This window comes from Stenella coeruleoalba (genome assembly GCF_951394435.1).
Source record: "Stenella coeruleoalba genome assembly, chromosome: 17".
Taxonomy (NCBI): Eukaryota; Metazoa; Chordata; class Mammalia; order Artiodactyla; family Delphinidae; genus Stenella; species Stenella coeruleoalba.
In genome coordinates, this window is record NC_137163.1 from 13916363 (window position 1) to 13931007 (window position 14645).

General features: G+C 38.5%; 1 protein-coding gene across 5 annotated transcripts in view; it reads right to left on the reverse strand.

The window, feature by feature from the left end:
• The window catches only part of NSMCE2 (NSE2 (MMS21) homolog, SMC5-SMC6 complex SUMO ligase), a 224646-nt gene that overhangs the window by 161038 nt on the left and 48963 nt on the right, over positions 1-14645 (reverse strand). For all 5 annotated transcript variants that reach the window (XM_079902453.1, XM_079902454.1, XM_079902457.1 and 2 more), the window contains exon 3: positions 14463-14569. In XM_079902453.1, coding sequence (XP_079758579.1) covers positions 14463-14569 — 107 coding nt within the window. The remainder of the gene's footprint in view (positions 1-14462; positions 14570-14645) is intronic.

Consider the following 14645-nt stretch of genomic DNA (forward strand, 5'->3'; position numbering starts at 1 on the left):
TTGCTTATATCTATTTGCTTACATCTATTTTGCTTATAACTATCTATATCTAAATGTAAAAATATCTATTTTTACATTTTTTAAAAATCCATAAGTTATCTTCTAACATTCTGATAAACAGTAAGTTTGATTTCAAATCCCTTGTCTTTGTATCATACCACATATCCATAGCACAGAATGAGGGCAATCCAAGGATACAAGGCCGGATCCTTCTCTCAGTTATCACATCTCACCCGACACAGTGAAGACTGTGGAATTACTAATAATCCAGCGGTTTATTAATGCTCCTTATCCTTTATCTACTCCATTCATTCCCATCTAGCCACCTATCAAATTCTCTGATGTTGCCTTCTCTATAATTCATATGGCTTCCTTTCATTTGAAATTATTTCCCACTACTAAAGCTATCAAACTGATTTTCACCTTCCATTTTGTCACCTATGAGAAAAATTTCCTGAGTAAATGAAAATGAATTCTCTCCATCTTATCTAATCAAAAGCCACTGTACCACAAGAAAAAAATAAACAGGTGCTTCATAGTACATAGAGCACTTGTGAGAATAATTTATATAATTTGATTCTCACTGCCAGAGAGAGTAAATAATTTCCTTGAATGGAACACCGAATAGATAACAAAGCTAAAACTACAAGGTGGCCACCAAGTCTGAAGGCAGAGACAATACGATTTCATAGTGGGCTATAATATTATATCATTAAGCCATTTATTGCATATTCACCTATGTTTCCAGACTTGGTGGCCACCCTGTAAAACCCAGATCTTCTAGGCATAACCTGTTTTCCTTGATTCCCTGCACGTTACCCTGAAGCACTAAAGAAGGCAGCAGTCAAAGGAAAATACCATCTTTAAATTGGATGATATTTAAAAATTTATAAACCAGGTTTCATAGTCTGTTCTCCAACTTAAATTCACAAACACATTGTGCACGGAGATTAAAAGAAGCAATTAATATTCTCTCAATGCCTACTACATAAAACCTCACTTCCTGTGAGGGCACGCGTAGTTAAGAACTTTACCTACAGTATCACACTTAATCCTCGCAATAGTCCCATGAGGTATCATTATCCTCTTTTTACAAATAAGGAAGCTGAAGGTTCTAAGAGGACAGGTCACTAGCACAGTGTCACACAGCTAGGCAGTGGAGGAGCAAGGATGAAGCTACGTCTTCTGATTCCAGCTGCAGTATTATTTCCACTACCCCAGTGAAACATCCTTTACATGTTCCATGACATGCCACTTACTGACCATTTCACTGCCTTCTTCCACAGAGAGACTTCTTCCTCCCTGCTTCTAAAAACTAATCATGAGCAAATCTGTAGTCTAAGCTGGCAAGAAGAAAAAAGTTCCTCAACAATGCCCGGCACATAGCAAGCACTAGAGAAATGTTAGCTAGGCTTACTATTATTATGGAAAGACTGACTATTCCATCTTTTAATATAACAGTTCCATATAACAATATTCTTTTCCTCAAGCAGTTCTTTAATATTAACAGAATCCCTCCCTATGCATGTCAAATCAGTGTGAAGAGTCTTTTTCACTGACTAAAATTTTACCTTTGGGAAATTTACAGTTAGATATGTATAAGATCATAAGCATATTTTATAACCAAGACTACACAAAAACACTCTTTCTCCCAACTAAAACTACAATTCAAAGTGAATTCAATGAACTACATCTTTTATATATGTGTATATATATATATATATATATATATATTTTTTTTTTTTTTTTTTAAGATTTTGTTTTTTTTTGATGTGGACCATTTTTAAAGTCTTTATTGAATTTGCTGCAATATTGCTTCTGTTTTATGTTTTGGTTTTTTGGCCCTGAGTCATGTGGGATCTTAGCTCCCCCGCCAGGGATTGAACCTGCACCCCCTGCATTGGAAGGCAAAGTCTTAACCACTGGACTGCCAGGGAAGTCCCACTACATCTGTCTTGAGGTATGGAGATGTCATGAAGAGAGCCTTGAATGACATATCAAAAAACCAAGATTCAATCTCACCTCTTAAGACTAAGCATGTGACCTGCGTATGACCCTTAACCTTCCTGAGGCTCAGAGTCCATCATCCACCTTACCTAACTTGGAAGGTTACTGTGATCATTAAAGAGGTCAGGGATCCCAGAAGGCTCCTCATCCCTTACCCAGGGCAAAGAAAGTTGGCTTCAGATTCTTTTAGTCAAAGGGCCAGGGGACTGAAGTAGAGACCGATATTTCCAAATCTGGTTTAAGTAAACCATCAACAGCCTGTAGGCAAATATCAAGTAACTGGGGAAGCCAGAGGAGAAGTGAATTCATTATCATCCAATAGGCTAGGTCCTCCAGAACATCTGAAACACCAAACTGAAACCAATACCACAAACGGGCTTTGTTACAGTTTATAGAAATTGGATCACAATGAACTATTTATGATTATATCATTTTTTTAAAAATTGGCTAGCCTGGAAACCTAGCCACTGAATGTTATTTCTATGGGAAACTGTATTTCATGATTCAATTCAGAAATCCACACACTGGGAATGTATCTTATTTCTTTCCAGTTCCAAGAGCTAACAGAGACTCCCTTCTGATCCTCTTTGGCATATTCAGGCAGTCTCTTTCACGCTTTGGGCCTGTGGCCATTCAGATATGAGATGTCAGATGGGGACAGTCAGGACATCATAACCATATACCACCTTTCACTTTTTGGGGGGGGGGCAGTATCACAACACATTCCTATTTATAATCTGATTTTATCTACAATTGCCCAGTGAGGTATGTAGGGCAAATAGCATTATTCCTCATTTTAGAAATGAGGAAGCTGAAGCACAGAAGTTTCCGTGACTTGTCCAAGGTCATAGCCTGGCAGAACAAGGATTAGAAGTCAGATCTTTATTTCCCAGCCCAACGCTCTTATCAATGAAACATCAACTGTTGAGAAAAGGGGGAAAGGAAGTGAAGGTGATTATGATTTACTGAGACCTTTTTGTCTAATTTCGTCTGACATTGTGAATTTTCATTAATTTCCTTCTTCATTGTTGCCTGATGAGTTAGTCACTAAAACCATAAGATCAGAAAGTATAAATTGTTTTATATTATTTCCTCATTGTTACAGATAGATGTTCAAGTTTAAGTGTTTCATAATAAAGTGACTCAGAGACTAAGCAAGCCCAATCTACATTAGTCACTTGTTGAACTGTTACATTAGATTTTTGCAAAACTCTTGGGGCCAGGGGGCGGGCGGGCGGGGGGGGGCAGAAATAAGCATTTACCAAAAGGATGACTAAATTAAGGACAAAAGGTGAGTGTAAAACTTACACATTTTTTCCTTCCAGTTTAAGCTGTGGCATGAGAAAATAAACATGAGGAAACAAAACACAAGTCACCTACTACCATTTATTCTGAATTTAGGAGGTTTAGAAGAGTTCACCAGTTTAAATCAGCATGTGGTGGACATTCTCGAGACAAGAGAAAGAAGTTAAAAGTTAACAGGACAGAACAATGAGCCTTTGCCTTTATATAGCACTTCTACCTCTCAAGTGCTTTCACATAGGTTATCTCATTTCTTAATCAAGAACTTGCTCTGTCATAGGTAGGTGCAGATATTACTAGGTCATTTTGCAAACGTGCTTAAGGTCAACACAGCTTTTCAGTAGATAGGTGTAGAAAAAACCACAATAATTAAACTGAACAGTAACACCAAACAATTTACTATTGTAATGGGATCATACACCCTTTACCTTACAAAGCCAAAACATTTTCATTCCACATTCTGGCAGAGCAATACCATTACTATTATAGAAAATGTGGCATGACATGTTCTAATTTCATCTATATTATTTATAGGTGCTTTAAGTAATATGTTAATTATTTCTTCTAAGAAAAAATTGAGCATATGATATTTTTGCTTAGGCTTTTTAAAACACTGTGTAACTATACCTCATGAGCCATATTTAATTTCTGATTTTGTAAGAGGGATGCTCTGAATACACCCAGCATTTAGTCCATTTAGAGCTCTGATTTAGCATTTCATGTGGTTTTACTGGCTTCTGTGTCATGGTAGGGGCTAAAATAAACCTCAGGGTGACAGAGAGTAATCTGATGGGTGGAGAGGGTTTGCTCCTCACTACCAGTAACATTCCAAGAATCACAAATAGATGAGACAACTGGAAGGCATTGAAGCATGTGAGAGACCCCTGCGTGTCAGCCAAGGAGAAAGTAAAAAGCAAGCAAGTCAGGACGTCTGGAAATCAGTCATGTGATGCAATCGTATTAAACTATTCCTGGTTACTGTTTTAAATTTTAAGTAACAATGACTTGGTCTTTCTAAATATCATTTTCTTTTTTAATTAATTAATTAATTAATTTTGGGGGGGGGCTGTGCTGGGTCTTCGTTGCTGTGCGCGGGCTTTCTCTAGTTGCAGCGAGTGGGGTCTATTCTTCGTTGTGCAGCATGCGGGCTCAGTAGTTGCAGCACGTGGGCTCCGTAGCTGTGGCACGTGGGCTTTGTCGCTCCACAGCATGTGGGATCTTCCCAGACCAGGGATCGAACCCGTGTCCCCTGCATTGCCAGGTGGATTCTTAACCACTGGACGACCAGGGAAGTCCAAAATATCATTTTCTATTAGAAGATAATTGAATGATTATTTTAAGATGAAATAAAGGAGAGAAGAAATAAATTGATTTGGTGAGGACAGCACATAAGGATTTTCACTATTTTAAAGAATCCTATATTATGTAACACAAATTTCCCTTAAAAAAAAAAAAGAGGATGGGACTTCCCTGGTGGCGCAGTGGTTAAGAATCCGTCTGCCAATGCAAGGGACATGGGTTTGATCCCTGGTCCAGGAAAACCCCACATGCCACGGAGCAGCTAAGCCCCTGCGCCACAACTACTGAGCCTGCGCTCTAGAGACCGCGAGCCACAACTACTGAAGCCCGCGCACCTAGAGCCCGTGCTCCGCAACAAGAGAAGCCACTGCAATGAGAAGCCTGCGCCCCGCAAGGAAGAGTAACTCCCGTTCGCCACAGCTAGAGAAAGCCTGCGCGCGCAGCAATGAAGACCCAGGGCAGCCAAAAATAAAAATAAATTAGGGGGAAAAAAAGCCCAAAAAGAAATGAAATTTCAGAAAGTTCAAGTGGTTAAAAATATCAGGCTGGCCATGACACAAAAGAATGAAAGTCACTATTGCTAGAAGCTTGATGCTTTAAGGGAGAAACAGAATGAAAAGAAATCCTCACCATTCTCTCAATGACAGTTCACTGGGCACTGGCTCCACTTCAGAATGAAAGAGCTTTCCTTACCAGGACAACTGCAAACTCACACAGGGCTTGTAAAATTAAATTCATTTACAGTCTCTCCATTTATACACTTTCTTTTCTTTCATTTGTCAACGATTCATACAGATTACACAATTGAAACAGAGCTGACAACTTGCATATGATACATCAGAGGGGTAAATCCAACACATTTTTCTCTCCCAATATTTGTTCAAATGGGTGCTACTAATAAAAAAATATTATTTAAAGATGGAAATGTAAGTGAAGAAATATTTCTCTCTGTGCACTTGGGTATATATAATTATGCTATTTATTGAACTATCTTGCTTACATCTTTAAGTAATTTTTGTTTACTTTAGAAAACATCAAATGTTATTCGTGAATTACCAAAGTTTTCACTTAGTTGTCTGGTCTGTATCTCTAGTGTGGCTCCCCCTCCATTGCCATTAACTAGCATATGTTTTTTTTTTTTTTGCGGTACGTGGGCCTCTCCCTGTTGTGGCCTCTCCCATTGTGGAGCACAGGCTCCGGACGCGCAGGCTCAGCGGCCATGGCTCACGGGCCCAGCCGCTCCGTGGCATGTGGGATCTTCCCGGATCAGGACACAAACCTGCATCCCCTGCATCGGCAGGCAGACTCTCAACCACTGCACCACCAGGGAAGCCCTAACTAGCATATGTTAAAGGGAGCAATCTCTTTCTCATTGCTGCAGACAGAAGTAGACTTATTGATCAGGGGACTTCACATCCAACTGGCCAAATGCCATGCATCTCACTGGCCTGCTCCCCCATATTCTGCCCAATCCTTTTGGCTTACAACAGTATGAGCACCAACTTCCCCCCAACATCCTCTCTGCCCCCATTACCAGAAGACTCCTTCTAAGGAAAGAAGCCCTTCCTTCAACCTCTCAAGGACATAATCATCTCTGCTCTTTCCCAACGGTTTCCTGCAGCCTACTCTACTGTCTAAATTTTAACTCAAATTTCCTCTTCAGATACTATTTAAATTTGATCAAAGGAAATGACTTCTCCTTTACAGAACTCTCTGGGCAACTTTATAAACGAGTCTTGACAGAACTGTTTTAGGTGCTTTCATGCTATCACTTTTCATCGTTTCCAGAACTCTCTGACCTATATTCTATCACCCCCACTTTAAGAAGAAATTGAGGCTCAGAGTTAGAGGGTAGAAAAGCCGGAATTTAAGCAAAGGCTCTTCTCCCTTACTCTGAATTTCTTAAGCATGTTTTTATTGTCTGTCTCAAACTATTTCACTGTTAGTACTATTTTGTAGCTATTTTATAAACACATGTCAAGAGGCTTTTGTCCCTTCATTAGACTAAGCATACTATTGGCACTAACTGAACAGTTTAATTATGAGATTAATAAACAAGCAACTGCTTTCAACTCCACACTCTGCAAATGCATTCATTTTACAGTGAATCTTAACATTTGGTGATCCATTCCGTAGTTCAAACTATTTTCCCATCTCTCTTCTGCAGTTAGCCTACACTCTTTCACTGCCCATGAGCACCACTGCTAGATAGTGGGGAATGGCCAACATCTCAAGATCTTTAATACTTATCAAGTACGGTGAAAAGTTTGACATGGAAGGAGGCTCAAGTGATTATCTAAAATAAGGGTTTGATGCTACATACGGACTATGCCCAACGTCAGAAATAAGCAGGAGTTTGCTATATTAAAGAACATTCACATCATTTAAATAATTCAAGTGGGACTTCCCTGGCGGTCCAGTGGTTAAGACTCCGAGCTCCCACTGCAGGGGGCGTGGGTTCGATCCCTGGTCAGGTAACTAAGATCCCACATGCCGCGTGGCACAGCCAAAAAAAAAATTCAAGGAGTTACCTGCCAGAATTGCCCAGTACCACTGAGGCCAAGGTGTTCAATAAGCATTGAGAGTTGTGCTGAACCAGGTCTTTCAAAGTCTGTATGCTTTTTTCTGTCCACACTGCTGCTGCGTCCTTTCTACCTAAACTATCCCCTCCTCTCTTCATTTCCTTGAAAACTTTTCCTTCTTTCCACTTTCCTGAACCAATACCCCACACCGGGGGTCTTGTTTGCTTCAAAGAGACATAGCCAAGCAACCACTGAATGTTTTAAAAAACTTTTCTTTCCTCTCTTTCACTGTTGGAATAACACATAGTCTTTTCAGAGGCCTGGCCCTTTCCTGATCTTCTGCATAGAAACATCTTGTAGGTCTATTTTAGGTAGGGGGTTTGATATACTCCCCAGTTCCCTGGATGTCACAAAAACTCTACCACCAACTGCTGAATCCATCTTTTAGCCTCTTCTGTAAGGTACAGGGATTGAGACTACAGAAGCGTTTTCCAAACTGGGTTCTGTAGAGTTCCAGTCCTTCCCCCAAAGAGGTTTTCAAGTAAGGTTAGGAAATTACTAAATATTCCTCCTTTGGAGAATCACAATGCATAAAAGCATATTAAGGGCTTTGGAGTCTTTAAGGAAATTCTTTTAATCAAGCACTCCCCAAACTTATTTGACCACAAAATCCTTTTTTCCTATTATACTGACTCACATCGTGATTAATTAGTATCACAGAGCAAACTTCTGAAAATGCTGCATTAGAGGCACATTAAGACCCAGCAGAGTGTAAACGTTTTTATAATTATGAATAAAATCCAACACTTAGTACCTACAAAACACGAAGATGGATTTCTATAAACTACCCACGATAAGAAGTCTTAATATGGCACAAGACCAGAATGTTCACCTATTAGTAGCTACTTCACTTGGTAACCTAAGAGATTTATATCTGGATTCTTTCCTATAGAGACAACTCAATTAGTGAAATACTATATCCAGACCTAACTCTCTCTGTTAGCATTAGAAAAAATGCTACCAAACACAACCTTAATTTCGGAATAACTACAGAGGGAGTTCTAAAGGAACGGAATAGAAATTAATTACCAGTAATCATACATTCCAGGGCCAAGAGGCTGAAGAGTGAATACCTACATCAACTTTTTTCCCCCCTGGTTAATTTCCACATCTGGGCAATATTTCTACAGATGAAAAGGCTTATATGTGGAGCATCTGTTAACTTTGACAGGAAAGGTGTTAAGAGACCACACACCACCATGGAGGGCAGGCAGTGGAGAAGAGGGGGATTCCACAGTACTTTCCCACTTGGCTCCAAGAGATTCTCACTAATTCCACTGTCCTCTCTCACCTTCTTGCTATTCTGCTGACAACAGTCATTTCTCTCATGCTCAGGAATCTTCTGTCCTCAACTGTCATAATCCCAAACAAATTTACCCTCCTTTCTCTTTTGTCAATGATTCACAATGTGAGATGCATTCTTAGATGCAGTCAGAAGATGGTGATAGCCGATAAATCACATCCTTTGCCCTGGAACTTTCTTCCGATACTATAAATTTTTAGCTTTCTAAGTGAGAAATGCTCCCCAAATCTGGTATAACTAAAATAGTAACTCCCAACTTACAAGATAGCTCATAAGATTTCATGTTAAAGCAGAAGATGTTAAGGTAACTTTAAAATAAGACTTACAAAAGGCAAAGCTTACCAGTTGGTGAAGGGTGAAGGGTGAAGAGGCATAGGGAAGTGATATTAAAAACATTCTAAACTAGTTGCATAATGTCAAGGCTGAGGTAAGCTATACCTTTGACCCACCTTGTTCTTTTATTATATCTGAGATTGTGTTGGTTTCAACAACTTACGTGAGGTATATTTCCACTCTGCTAACTCTCAACACGCTACTTTTAAAATGCAGACTAAATGTTCAGGTTAGCTTAGCAAGTAAAAGTCACAGTACACAGGACATATCCATGAACAGATTTATAAGAAACAACACAATAAACCGATCCAGCAACTAACTGCCCCTGTTAGGTTAAGAAGAAAAATATCCTCCCTCCCTACGCTTTTGGTAGGAACTGTTATAAAAAACTGATTTAAAAAAACGCAACAGGGACTTCCCTGGTAGCACAGTGATTAAGAATCCGCCTGCCAATGCAGGGGACACGGGTTCGAGCCCTGGTCCGGGAAGATCCCACATGCCGAGGAGCAACTAAGCCCGTGCGCCACCACTACTGAGCCTGTGCTCTAGAGCCCGTGAGCCACAACTACTAAGCCCGCGTGCCACAACTAGTGAAGCCCACGCGCCTAGAGCCCGTGCTCTGCAACAAGAGAAGCCACCACAATGAGAAGCCCACGTACCGCAATGAAGAGCAGCCCCCGCTCACCGCAACTGGAGAAAGCCTATGCAGCAACAAAGACCCAACGCAGCCAAAATAAATAAATAAATTTATTTAAAAAATTTATATAAAAATAAATAAATTTATTTAAAAAAACACACACGCACACAACAAATATGTGGCAGCAATCTGATTCAAATGCTTCCAAATCTTAGATAATCTCTAAGATGCATGTAGCCCAAAACAGAGTAATAGAGGAAGGTGAAGAAAATACAACACTCTGGATTTTCCATAAAGTAAGATGCTAAGGTAGCACCTACTAAAAGAACCATATACAGGTAAAATGTGACAATTCTTTTAAGATTTGAAGTTTGTTGCAGTAAAATTGCACTATTAAGTATCATGATAAAGAAAATGCAAAGTATAATGTGAATCCTAAGCTTTAGTTATTTTTGCTAAACTCTAGGACTAGGCTGCTCATCAAAAAGCACAGGAAATATATATTTTACCACTGACTGCTAATATTATCTGCAACTAATCTGACCCTGTTAGGTCATTTGTCATTTAGCTTCAGGGGGCCCATCCTTTCTCACTATGAGAATTAACACTATAAAAAGTTGCAAAGACCACCCCAACGATAGTGGTGGACGCTTTATCATCTCTTATTTGAAAAAACACATACCTGAGAATAGATTTGAAGATTCCTTGAATTAAGCTGGTGCCCACCCTCTGGAATCTGAAGCCCACGATGGACTCCATGTTTAGTTTAAAACCACCACATAAATCCAGAACCAGAAATACACAGTATTACCACTGTTTATTCAATACATGATAAAGAGTCTCACTTCAAGAGGGATAACCCATTTGACCAGTGAACTGGCTTGAGAAGCAGAATACTGGTAATGAAATTATTCTTAAATCAACTACTGCCATAACTTGCTTTAATAAGCACAGTTCCTGGCACATGGTAGCCGCTCACATCTGTGGATGAATGAATCCTCGACCAACCTTAGGTAGGTTACTCAACTACTCTATAGACTTTAAACTTTCTATGTATAAAAATCGGCTTTCTCTGGCTTAATTTTCTCAAATTAAGCCTTTGAATTGATCAAGGCACTCTGAAACTCTGACACTGAGGAAAAAAAAAAGATGCTTCCATTTCATGCAAAAGTCACATAGACAGGGAAGTTATATATCATGATCCCCATGTTGAGGCTCATTTGACTTTCATCTTAGATTCAATATCACTTCATCAGGAAGGAGTCCCCTAGCCACCAACCCACTCCCCCCTCCCAGCTGATATGCCCCCTGAGTTATTAACTCCTTGAAAACTTTATTTTCCCTTTGTAGTACACAGCACAACAATCATTAAGTAACATCTGTATTGTTCTTTGTTAAATGTTTGTCTCCCTCTCTAGGCTTCAGACATTCTGAAGGTGAGATCATATGGGCTTTGCTGATTGACCTCCTCTTTCTTGCACCTAGAAGTAACCTGGCACACGGATGTTTAGAAAATATTTGTTCAGTGAATGTTTGAGAACAAAAAGCCAGCCAATGGTGCCCCTTCAAGATACTCAAATAGTAAAAGCTTAGAAATCAAGGAAGGGAACGTTAGGTCATCAAAAGCTAATGTTCAGAACATCACTCTGTTCTCAACATGAAACTGAGAGAAGTTTTTCCTCAGCAGTAACAGCAATAAAAGACGTAAGTGTATCATAGCATATCTATGTGCCATTTTATACCTTTCAAAACACTTTCATCACGTGTGGTCTCATGACTGAAAGTCTCCAAAGAGTTCATACAGAAATTCTGTTTACGGTTCTACATGTTTTAAAGAGTTGTGACAGGTATATAACCCACTTATCCTGGAAGTTTTTATAAATAACTTATAGACTGTCTGGGAATTTTTTTTCCCCCCTTAGGTGCTCACTGCATGATATTCCCTCTACAAAACAGCTGGGACAAAGTCCCATTTTTTTTTTTTTTTAAGTTTCAGAGCGCTGAAATAAATACTGATTCCAAATAAAGTCTTCAGCTCTATTCTTCAGCTCTAGCAGCTCTATTTTCTTAAAGGACAAAGAAAGGCAATCTGAGAGCTTCTGTTGGATGCCAAAGGGACTTCCCAGGGATTGTTGGTAAATTGAACCACATCTAAGGTTCCAAAGTAAACTTCTAAAACCTTTTCAGCGGTGTATAACCTTCAGAATTCTGTGAAGGTGAGAGCAGGAGCGAGATCTTTATTTAAATGATAAACTTTAATGCTCTTTGATGATGACAAATTTTTTTTTAACTTTCTATGACTATATGAAAATTCATAAACAGAAAGACCACGGGGTGGATGAGAATCTTGGCAAATGATACAGGAATGGAAGTACTGCAGCTCTTAAAAGTCTATGACAGAGCAGAAGTGAAACGAGATTCAACAGGGGCTCCTATTTTCTGTATTCTTTCCTAATAATCTGACTTAAAACAATTTCTTTGTTTTAGAGATCATAAAGACCTCATACTGTAAACTTTACCAGCTTATAGCTAATCCTATATGATTCCTGAATTCCAAGGGAGGACAGGTCAAAGCCAATAAAAGTTTTATTTCAAAGCCCTGAAATAAAGTGAGCAAAGTACTCGTTAAGAAAGATCCAGTTCCACCTTCCTCAGGAGTATGTTTGGAAATCTGGGTCTGTAATAACATAGTATCTTTATCTCCATCAAATTTTATGAATGTCAAAGTGTTTGATACACAATATCTAATCTGATTCACATAATAATCTTGTGAAATAGGCAGGCCAAGAACCTTATAGATGAAGAACACGAGATTCCAAGAGGTTAAGTTTCTTGACCCAGGATCATAACTTAGAAAATGGAAGCACCAGGGTTGGAAGAATTTCTGATCCCTAGACCACTGCTATTTCTATAGCACAGAACAGCTATACCATTCTGGACTCTCTGAATCTGCTGTTCATTCTTTATTCCTCATCAAAACAGGCAATAAGATAGCAATGTCCATAAATGTCCATACTATGTAAAGAGTACACAGTATATAAAGAGGGTAAAATATTCCCCTTAAAATAATGGTCACATCCCCACTATGTCTCTATATGGTTTTAGGTCTTAGAAATCTTATTAAACTATGATTTGCTATTCTTGGTCTCATATCAAGCTTATATAGAGAGCACAACTTTGCATGAGAAAAAAACGCAATAAACATGTGTTCTCTTATTAAAGACCAGGGACCTTCCCGACAAGCATTAGAATCACTAAATCCAAGTTACTCCATACTCTAGCGTAAGGTTAGAGCTGAAAAGCTGGATAAAACTCCAATTATATTCTTTCCTGATTAGTAGGGTGGGTGTAATGGGATGAGGCCTCAGGATGAAAGAAATGCTATTAACTACTGAATGTGCATGAGGGTGAGGGTTGCTTTTTCTTTTTTTATGACTCAGTTTTTTGAAGGGGGAAAAGTCCAATTCTTCACGTAAAAATACCTTACATATCTGCGAATCCTAGGGTTTAATAGAAAAAAAATCCACATTAAGTTCTTCAACTTCCAAAATCTGTTTTCTTATCTATAATGTACATCGTGCTGTTATATTTGCAAAACATCAAGGTTAAAGATAGAAAAGCCTATCAAATAACCTCCATAGAATGTAAGCGTCAAGGCAGGATTGATCTATACAATAAGCCTAACTCTGATCTTTGGTAACAAACACACTTTATTCTATAAAGTCAGCCTTGTTCTTTTAAGGCAGTGGTTTTCAACATTGGATACATAACAGAATGGGTTTTTGAAAAATACTGGTGCCCCAATCCTTCTCCAGATCAATGAAATCAGAATCTCTTTAGTGTAGGGTAGGGACTGGCTGTTTCTAGGGGTCAGCTGGAGTTGAAAACCTCTGGTCTAAGTGCTTTGCTATCTAGTTTAAGAATCTAACATGACATCATTTTCATATTTTCCTATGGAAGGAATATTCACAGTCCCAAGACAGTCACAATGGTTAGAAACACCAGAAATGTACAAGTTGAATGAGTGTATTACTTGGATATAAGCAGACATTCTTAAGTTAGTCACAACTGCTACACTTAATAAATATTAACCATTAAAAAAAAAACAGAAAAAAAATTTTAAAGAAAGAAAAGAACAGAAAAACTGCATATAACCATGAACATATATACCCATTTAACTATAGCTTAAGTATTAAACCATATTCAAAAATTTATCTCCCACTGAATAGTAGCCAATCTTGTAAAGCATTTTATTTTTGGAATTTTCCCATAGATATAAGTAAGAAAAAGCAAATAAAGAAACCAGAAGTACAAGACATCCTATTACACAGGTATATGAAATCAGTTCAAAGGGGAGTTTCCACTGCTCAGAGGACAAAGCACTTCTCAGAAACATTACTGCAATCATACTGCTCATTTCTTGCTCAACACAGTACTGCTGAAAAGGATGTTGCTATGTTCCCACCTTAACTGCCTTATGTGTTGTTCCTGTGACATGCTGGAGCCAACAAAGACAAGTTTGGCTTCTGGAAAAACCAAAAGGCCACGCTTCTCTATTTGTAACCTTGCTCTAAAACCTCTCCCTATTATCTGATTCTATGAATTTTGCAATAGCTGCATATTCGTTAAAGCTGGAGAATGAGTAACTAAACCTGGTCTAAATTGTATGCTTAAGCAAATATAACAATAAAAACAAGTCCTACGCAATTTGTAGCATTTTATAAAAAACTACTCACATTCGAAGGAGGCTTAGACTAAAAAATTCGAGACCAGAAAATGCAAGGAAATCTAAAACAGATGTAATATCCTAATTAAACCTAGGTGGCCTATCTGGGAAAATATTTAAGATTCCTATTCTATGAACTTCCTGATTAAGAAGAGATTAATAGCTACTACAGTAAGGATAAGAAATTATTAAAGGTTAGAAAAGAATTTTGATTTGTGTTTCTAAGTCAGTGAGCTGTAACCAAATATAACTAGGTGAGTGGTATAAACTTACATGGTTTATTGTAGATTGAACAGCCTTTAAATAATGGTTTAGTTCCCGATCCATCATTGCAAATTCAACCATTGCCTTATCCATACTGTATTCACTACTCACTTCAGCTGAAAAAGAAAGGAAAGCAATGATCATTTTCCATTTAAAATGCCATATTTGGGGCTTCCCTGGTGGCGCAGTGGT